The 10,000-nt window shown below is 40.1% G+C and overlaps 1 protein-coding gene across 1 annotated transcript in view; it reads right to left on the minus strand.

The window, feature by feature from the left end:
• The window catches only part of LOC138015497 (TBC1 domain family member 1-like), a 31,015-nt gene that overhangs the window by 15,634 nt on the left and 5,381 nt on the right, over positions 1-10,000 (minus strand). The window contains exons 2-9 of the mRNA XM_068862562.1: positions 9,691-10,000; positions 7,236-7,331; positions 6,740-6,863; positions 4,674-4,765; positions 2,912-3,016; positions 1,960-2,055; positions 1,139-1,174; positions 679-996 (exon numbers count right to left, since the gene is read on the minus strand). The exon at positions 9,691-10,000 is cut by the window's right edge and continues 419 nt beyond it. Of these exons, the coding sequence (XP_068718663.1) occupies positions 679-996; positions 1,139-1,174; positions 1,960-2,055; positions 2,912-3,016; positions 4,674-4,765; positions 6,740-6,863; positions 7,236-7,331; positions 9,691-10,000 (1,177 nt within the window). The remainder of the gene's footprint in view (positions 1-678; positions 997-1,138; positions 1,175-1,959; positions 2,056-2,911; positions 3,017-4,673; positions 4,766-6,739; positions 6,864-7,235; positions 7,332-9,690) is intronic.

Raw genomic sequence — 10,000 nt, forward strand, 5'->3', positions numbered from 1 at the left:
TGTTTCCATGCAAATTGGCCCTTATAGCTTCGCTTTCAAAGATAAAATTCAAAAGAATAATTATTTAACCTTGACCGAGGCCATAAGGGCCAATTTGAAAATGAAAATGGCGGTCATTTTGGAATAAGATGTATAAAGAGCAAAGGGTACATTCGAACCTGCGACATATACGCTTCACGCTTCTGTTTTGAGCACATTCGTACACCAATTCTGTCGCTCAAAAGAAACTAGAAATGTATCAGCCCATTGATCCAGTGAAGCACTTGAAGCCCCCTCATTATACCTCAATGAGACTTCGTCATCAATGAGGTAAAAACCGGTTTATGCTTTCAGCAAAGGAACAGTCAAAGGTGAGAATAAGACCGCTTCTGTTAGGCTTTGCACAATTTTGAGGAATGTCAAATGCATCTTTGAGGGCTTTGTTGTATCACGGTTGCAGGTGGCAAAGGTTACTTTTCCTAAGTTGTACACCAAACTTAGACACATGTCAAAAGTGTGAACGCTTGACTTGCAAAAACTCTCATTTTGGGAAAACAGGGGTAGCCAAAGTCAACATCAGCCCACATGATACCAAATCCTGAAATGTAATTCAGGCGACATCAATGGAAGGCCAGTGTTCCTATCTAAACTGAAGTGAATTTAGTGTCCTCTCATAAGACCAGTGTACTAAACCCATACCTGTCTGTAACCATAAGAGTTGTGTCTGCTAAGTCTCCTGTGATGACCTTGAGGAGTCTTTGTCGGCGACACCGGTGGACTTGATGTAGAACCTGAGCTTCTCTTATTGAGATAAGATGGACTGCCTTCCCCAGCCTGCAGGGGAGGGATTTGTTTTAAATCTTTGTGTGGTGTGCTTGTGAGTATTTCTTCATCTTTATGCGTCGACTCTGTGAGTGGTGTCGTGGGTAGGGTGTGTGATGAATGTATTGCAGTATCAACGGTAGCACTTCTTTTCCTTAAGAGACCTGGTGATGATTTCCCTGGTTCACATTTCTCCTAGAAACAAAATCAGTTTTCAATAATATATAGATTTACCCAAGCCTAAAACTAAGGGAGTAATGATATATGCAGAGATGTTCAAACTCTCTCGAATGACCTAAAACACTAAAATGGCCAGAATGAAACAATGCTGACTTACCAGTCCAGATCCTTCCTCAATTGTTCTAGGCTTTGCCTGAAATAAAGTGAAAACCAAAATAACATAACCAAAAACATTCAGATAAAGACAATCAAAAGAAAGCTACAAGATCAGGGCACAATCATTAAATTTCTTCCTGTAATGCTATTTTCATAATTCCGCAGAATCTTATCTTCAAGTGCCAATGGCCAAACAGCCTTTTGGCTTCCATCAATCTTGAACGTACATTCATACATTCGAACTAAGCACCAATGGAAATCCATGGAATATGTATGAATCTTTTTGAAGAACCTCTACGAAGATGTCATAATAGTATTCGAGCTGTGAACCAAAAAAAAAACTGCGCTTCACTGTTCAGAGGCAGAGTCAATCTTCCTGGCTATGCTCAGAAATTTCATTGATGGAAGCCAAAACCAAGTTTGGTGCTTAGTGCTTGAAGCGCAAAAATACAAAAATGGCAGTGATGACTCTCTAAGGTCACATGTCATTAGCTAAGAGTTATTCTTTTTAGGGGAGATAAACCAGAGCACAAGGGGCCAAAAAATTCAGTTTTATCAAACAAGTTGAAACAAGGTAAACAAATCACCATAAGAGAGATAAGGGTTGACGTTTCAAGCCATTCATTTCATCCTTCCTATGAACATAGCACCAACGTTTCTTTGAAACAAACCCATCACTAGGAAATGAACCCTTAGAATCAGATTTAGCATGGAATTGAGCACTGGTCACTGAGTTACAGTGTAAAAGGCATGGTTCACAATCACTACCGCTGCCTCACTACACCCTTTTCACAACTATGAGGTACATATAATATTACACACCCTTTTGCTCATGAAATTTCCAAAGGAGCTGGACAAAGATTTTTTGGCCTTCTGAAGAAGATTAGGTCCCTCTCTATTCTTTTGATTTGCGTTTCCCTAAAAATAGCACAATCACACAATCAAGCAAAAATATATGGACACACATTATAATTATAATAATAACTGGCTGTGCTAATCACCCTTTTTTCGCAGTCTTGGTGACTGAATTGCCAAAGGGCACAGGTCATGAGAGCAGGCTGAAAGCATACAAAGGAGCCTCTGGCAGCCGCTATACAGGCCATGTTTGATGTCAGAGCACAGCACAACAGCCAGATGGTAATTAGCTGTGAGTCGATTTGGATGAGGGAGAAAAACCAGAGTACCCGGAGAAAAACCCTCAAGTCAGGTTGAGATCGACTGAAACGCGGCACGCAGTGGTGTGAGGCCCGATAGATAACCACTAAGCCACCCCACCTTGACCCCAAAATTTAGCAGAATTAACAAGTCACACTAAAATTTTGGCAATCATCGTTATTTTGTTTACAGTCAGCAAAAAATCTGCAAGCACACTAAATTTACATGTGTACGTTAATCATCTATGATTTGATGACGTCAAAATATCTGCGTAGTGAAACGAAAAAATTAATGGCAATTTTATAAGATGTGCACCAAAATGGTACAAAAAGCCAGAGGGTTCAAAGCTGTCTCCTCTTTATAGTGGCAAACACACAACACAACGACACTCAACAGACAACAACAACTTTAAGAATCTCACAGGCTGGAGGCAAACCTGTTGGCTATTTACAAGTGCAGCCAAGAGGTTGAACCAGGGACAACATACTTAGCCGCAATAAAATTCAGCTAATGATCAAACAATGTGTTGAACATGGGATGTCTAGACGTCAACACAAGTGCCCTAACCACTGAGCAGCACAGACGCTTGTGATGGCAACAGCTTTAAAACTCAATGTACCTGACCAATGTGTGTGTGCTGCTTTTGCCGTCTTTCATAAATCTCTCTCAATATGGCCATGATTACTTCATTTTCTTCACTCATGCCTGAGGAGGGACTTTCAGCCTGCATTAAAACAAAACCAATCAGTTATAGTTGTGTCAAAAGTCTGAAAATGTAACCTGCAGTCTCAAATACAAATGTACAAGTGCCATGTCAAGACCAAAGTAATAATATTCTTTGTCCAAAAATTAACAATAAAAAGTTAAAGTTACAATGTTTCCATGACAACTGAGCATGGATGGTGTAGTGATGAGAGCACTCGCTTCCCACAAATGTGGACTGCGTTTCATTCCCAGTGTCACACGCGGGATGAGTTTGTTGGTTCCCTACTCTGCTGTGAGAGGTTTTTCTACACGTCAGGTACTCTAACCCTAACCCACAAAAAATAGTAACAGTTTTGTGAGACATAAAGAGCGGGACACTTTGTGACACTAAGTTGTGATGTCTATTGTGACGTACCAGGAATCTCACTATGTTGGAGTACTGGGCATGTGTGTGAACAGCAGGGTTACTGGGGCCTAGGAAAGGTTTTCTCCGGGTACTCCGGTTTCCCCTCTCCTCAAAAACCAAAATTTGACTTGATTTGCGTTGATTGTTAATTTCAATTTACAGTGTCCCCAATTAGTGCTTCTGCGCTAGGAAGACTAGACACTTAAATAAAGTTCCTTTCCTTTCCTTTCCTTTTTTTGCCTTGAATATGACGTGGCAAAAAGAGCCACATGAACAGTCAAGAGGCAAAGCTCCGGCAGTCACAAACAAGAAGGCGTCTATAGACACTTTCCATTTGACAGAACTGACTGGCCAAAGTGTTCAAGCCTGGATTTTTTAGGCTTGCTGGCAAATGTTGAAGTTGCTTATCGTCATCATCCCCATCCTTTCTTCATCACAGGCCGGTTTCATGAGAAGCCGGTCACTGGCAGTATGCCGCCGTCCATTTGTCAGAAATTTGCCTCTCACTGCCGGCTACTCTGTCTTGGTTTTCACTCAAATCCTTGTAAAAGACGAGAGTGACCGTCGCTTACATTGATTAGCCCAAGCATCTACTTCAAAAGTTACTGAAACCCCTGTATCGTCGTTCTAATAGACCATTTTACAGTTGCAGCTAAGTTACCTGGCCTACGAATGGAAGCGAGGCTGCCGGTGAACCTCCATGCTTTTGTAATGTTAATACGGACTAATTAGAATTACAACAACACAATTTGCATGATAAAAGCAGTCGGGGCTGTATCAATGCAAGGTCACCGGCAGTCTCGCAGCCATTCATAGGCTAGGTCGCAGAGCAAACAACTGTAAAATGGCATATTGTCGTCATGACCACTACCCTTTTGACTCTCGTCGCAGTACGTATTCCGCCTTCTCCTCTACCTCATCATCATCATCCTCCGCTATCTTCATCTTTATCAACAATGTGGTTCAATTTTTTTTGCTAGTTCGGAATTTTTAAAAGCAGTTTGATAAAACTTATTATTTATAATTTCCTTTGTTTCAGATTATGATAAGGGGAATATCGAAACTTGGTGAAAAGACCTGAGCAAGATTGAGGAACTACCAAGAGTAAACAAAAATCAAAGTTTAACTGGTTTGAAAAACTTTACACCAAGAAAAAACTTGAACCACAACATCTACATCACCCTTGTCATCATTGTCCTTAACCTCGTCGTCCTTATCATCATAATCCAAACTTCCATAAAAATTAATGGCACCATAAAATCATACTTACCTTAAACATTTCCGTAAATTCACTCATCTCTTCATCTGTCAAATTGATTCTGTGCTTCTGCAATATATCATATTGCTGCCTCACTGTACAACCTGCAAATTAAAACAGTGATAAAACTTGTTCAAGAAAGAAGCACAACAGAAGAAGAAGAAGTATAACATTTTAACATTTCGCATACGGCACAGTCTGAAAATATAACCAGAGAACACTTTAGTATAAGTATATGATCACATGATTTGAGTGCAATTTGGAATAAATTTTAAGTTTATTCCAAACTTCACGAAAAAATTATGTGATTAGTTTATTAATAATACACATGGAAAATTCTCAAGAAGAGATCATCATAATAATCAGGTGAAACAAACTCATACTATACAATCAAGCATCCGGGGCTCGCATTTGATTGGCCAGTGGAGACTTTCTTTCATCATTGACCAATCAGAATGCTTGGTCTGTTAACCTTTTTGCACTGAATTACCTCTTTTCTGCAGTGTTACCTGGAAACTGCATTCCTCTTAGCCATCAGAATGGAGAGATTTTGCCATGTATATTATTATGGAGGAAATCACATGATTTCAAGTACAATTTGAAATAAATGAGCACTAATAAGTCATTTCAAAGACCAACAAAACTGCTCAAGCCCGTAGGGCGATGGCAATTTGTAGTCTGAAAATATTTACAAGTGCTAAAAGAATTCCTTCCAAATTGCACTACCCTGGGTACCAAAGGGATTTTTTTCTGAGGCCCAAGTCAGCACTTCGCATGTTGAAAGCAAAGACCAAGGAGTGAAAAAAAATACCTCTGGTGGTACGAGCGGGAAACTAGTTCAAAAATTGAACTTGTTCGCCGATTGGACATTACGTTTGAGAGAGTTTCTGATAGGATAAAACAAAAAAGCTGTTTCAACTTATAATGCGAAAAAAAGCGTTGCGTGATTTTGACCTGAGAAGTATTGAGAAACAAAAGCCTCTTCAAGAGAAACTGCGCTTTTCAGCATGATGATAAGATTACATTGTGATCCATGTACTGTCTCAATGCCTCCACATTCAGAGAATAACGGCAACAACCTACGCTAGTCATAGTTAAATGTGTGTATCTATTTGTCTATGAGAGAGAGCTCTCACGCTCATTTGACAGCCATCAGGGAAATAAACTCACTTGAAATTTGTGAGAAAAAGTTGAGCTCGCCAACAAGAACAATGGGACGTAGTGACCAAAAACATGGTAAGGAGACTTTGAAGTGTTCTATGCTGCACTTTAGGCAATGATCTCTTTCTATTTGAAATCCTGTTTTAAAACATGTTCATAATAAATTTTTGCTCCTCAGAAAACAAATTCTCCTCAAATAAACCAGACTTCACACAAGCTAAAATCAAGTATCATTAAAATTGTTCCAAAATTATGAATTCCAGGCCAAAACTAGCTTGACGAGAAATCTGAACTGACTTTCCGCATAGAAATGAGGCTCCAGGCTCGTGTCACCAGAGGTATTTTATTTTCTAACAGCCCTCGCTGAAACTCATTGCCTCCAACTCGCGTAGTACTCTCTTGGACATCTTAAAAAATCCCTCTGCCACCCAGGGTAAAATTGCACGAGAAAAATCATGCCAATACTTATTTTATATATATATATATATACTTATTTACACATAACAAAAAATTTTTAGATGATTACTGCATGTGTAATATTCATGGTCTACGAAGATTAAAAATAATTATAATTCGGTACAGTCGCCAAAGGGGCGAAGGGGAGGCGCGGTGGCCTCATGGTTAGTGTGCTCGACACCGGATCGAGTGGTCTGGGTTCGGGGCCTGGCTGGGGACATTGTGTTGTGTTCTTGGGCAAGACACTTTACTCTCACGGTGCCTCTCTCCACCCAGGTGTATAAATGGGTACCGGCATAATGCTGGGGGTAACCCTGCAATGGACTAGCATCCCATCCAGGGGGGAGCATAAATACTCCTAGTCGCTTCATGCTACAGAAACCGGAGATAAGCGCCGGCCTGATGAGCCTTCTGGCTCGTAAGCAGAGACTTTTTTTAATTTACAGTCGCCCTTAGCTTACCATCAAGCTGGACACACAGTTGATGAAGGTGATGAAGTGGACACATATCACATACAGCTGTCGGTCCAGCAGCCTGCCAGGCACTGTTAAAAGCTTGTCTTAACGACTGCATGACATCATCCACCTAAAAAACATTTTTCTACACATTGGTCATATTTCACTGTTGCCTTTTTGCAGTTACAGAAGGAACCTTAAACAGAAATTGACTACAACAAATCCGCAACTTCAGGCCAACAGAAATAAGGCTTGCAAGTCATGCCCATGTGATATTTTCACACTACCGGTATATTATCTGCACATGCAGTGGTGAATGTGCAATACATAAGGACAGGTTCAGACAGCAAACTGTTTGCAAGCCAAATCTTAATCACATTCAGGTGGGCAAAATGGAGAAAGTCCTGCCTTTCACAATCCAGATGTTTAACTTCATAAGCAAAGCTTATTGAAAATGCAAGTACGATACCCCAAACAGGCAAGTGCAGATGAATTAACTAACCAGTTGTTCAGACTGGCCCTTGAAAACATAGCAGAAGTACTGTCCACTCCTAGGATCATGACAAATAAAACCAAAATGGTCTGGTGACTTTGTTCCCTGTTGAGAGAAAACAAAATAAACTTGTAACAATGACCCTTCTTAGATGGCAAGGAGTTTTGATGAAAGCATGCAAGGAAATAGAGGAAATTTAAATAACCACCAGGGCTGTCATTAAGCTTTGAAGCAGGTGTACCACTCAATATTTCACCTGTAACATGTAAATACATGGCCAAAGACCATGTAAAGGAAGGTCCCTAGGGGGGCCTGGAAGCATGCTCCCCCAGAAAATTCTTAAAATTAGACCCTTGGAAATGCATTTTCCTGCACTCTGAGGAGCAAAATTTTATATTTTCTCAATCAAAAAGTGATGAATATGAAACAGGGCAAAAAGAAAAACTTCACAATGGATAATAAGCACTTAATGACTGGCCCCAAGGGAAACAGGTTCCCTGAGGCGAAGCCCAGGGGAACATTGAGGGTCATGGGGAAACAAAACTCACAGTTTCCTGTCCCAACTCAAAATAGAACAATACACGGATTTTTACACAAAATATGCCACTGTTTCAAAGGTGCACCTCGTAATCACATGCGAGTGGAAAGTTCAATTCGTTGTTTCCCTAGGGAGTTAGTGAGGTTTGACACATGACACGTGACACGTTCTCCTCCAATCGAAAAACGCATTTATGTTGCGAGGTGCAAGAAAGATATTTACTTTAACACGTGGAAATGGTCATGCATCACAGAACCATGAAAATGGTCAGTGGCATCCCATTTGTATCAAGTACAGTGCATTAATAATGAAAATGGCGTCGGAATCCAACAAGGATCGATCGGGGGTGTTCTCCAAAGGTTTCTTACAAAAAATGTTTGGATTTTTACCAAAAACACGTCTTAGATTCAGGAACACAGACAACATAAGGCAGCAATTAAAATCATATTTTCTTTAGAAGGTAAATGTTTATAAATAAATTTCAATAGACCAATTTCGATATAATTATTAAAATTCAGTCCTAAACAAAACGCATCATCTCGAGGCTCTGGGGAATAAATAGAAGGATTTGTATGAGTTTTTTCCCCAGAGCCTCGAGATGATGCCTTTTGTTTAGGACTGAATTTTAACATATTGAAATTGGTCTGTTTGTTTTACTTCATGAATATTTAATCTACAGCAACCATCACCCGTAACATTGACTGGGCTCAGCCATAACAGGTGTCACGGGTAACCGCCCCTACTGACATCCCTGACCACAAGGGAAGTATGGAACAATGCAAAGGGAGGGGAGGGGGGGTTAGGAGACCTCACAAACAAACTGAAAGCCAAAAAACGGAATTGGGTAACCATTGTCCTGAAAATCCAGGAGTTTCCCAGGAATTCTTGTGCAAACCCTGTTAGTTGATAGGATAGCAAGATTTCATGCAAAAGGTCACAGGTTCTATTTCAGCTCTACCAAAACTCTGCACAGTGTTTTCAGAGCTGGAGGGCTAAAAATGATTTTTCTGGCTCAGCAGAACTTGAGTCCTTTCAAATATCATTGCTAACTGTTTTTACTGGACACATAGAAGGTCTAATCACAAATTTATGAATTGACATTAAATCTATTATCTTACGATAAGAAATTCAACTTCCAGTAACAGGATTCAATCTTTCAAGTGTGCATGAGTTGGCTTTTTTCCTCACCTATCATTCGGTGTTCCTCAAGGATCATGTCTAGGACCACTACTCTTTTCTGTCTATGCTAGTACGCTGTTTGAAGTTATTAAAACCTATATCATATCATATCATATATATCTCTCTTTACCCTCGGATTTTAGAGTAGCTTGGTGTAGCTAATATCTCAGAGCATTTACCCTCCCAACCATGATACACCACAAAAGACAGACCACAACACCGGGAACTACATGCCCTCAGGAACAAATTCAGCGAGTGGTCAGAGCAGGTCTTGAACCTGGGATCTCCGGATCTCAAGGCAAGTGCCCTAACCACTGGGCCACACTGCCTCCACTGGGCCACACTTCCTTCTTTCTTTTAATTGTTATGTCCATTATTTATTTTCTGAAATAGTGCATAATAATAATAAATCTTGAATCTTGAAAAATCTTCAAAGCAGAGGTTGGGATGCGATATGCTTCAGAGTTTTCTTAAAGAGGGTCGAACCAGTGTAGACAGTTCCAACCAATGAAACATCAATAATTTTTAAATCTGGAAAGTTATTATTCCATTCAGTCCTCAGGCACCCTAAGATGTCCCCATTTGACAAGTAAAATATATCATCTGGTGTTTGACAAAGTAAAATCTGTATATAAGTCACACTGCCAGGAGTCAATGGGTTAACAGGTTCAGATCAAACTCTCTTGCTTTGTTATTGAATGTGAACTTCTGGTTATAAATGAAACAAGAGACAGAAGCATGACCAACCTGCTGACAGAAAGAAACTTCTCTTAATCTTCTCTCCATCAGCTGTGCTTTAGTTGTCACACTGAGACAAGACAGCGACTGGACACTGATCTTAAACAGAACATTCCTATTTTCTCCAACATTAATAAAGCTAGAATTCCTGGAATGTGCTTTGGCACCAAGCTGGTTCTGAGAGTTGCAACCAGCCTTTGCAGAGTAGAGTTCTTTTGTTCTGTCACCATCACTCGCAGACCTTGGTCGTCCACCAGAATTGCTGTTCACTTGCAGACAATGCATTTTATTTTCGCTAACTTCTGTGGTCTTTTCTCCA

Source organism: Montipora capricornis, chromosome 9, assembly GCF_036669925.1.
Source record: "Montipora capricornis isolate CH-2021 chromosome 9, ASM3666992v2, whole genome shotgun sequence".
Taxonomy (NCBI): Eukaryota; Metazoa; Cnidaria; class Anthozoa; order Scleractinia; family Acroporidae; genus Montipora; species Montipora capricornis.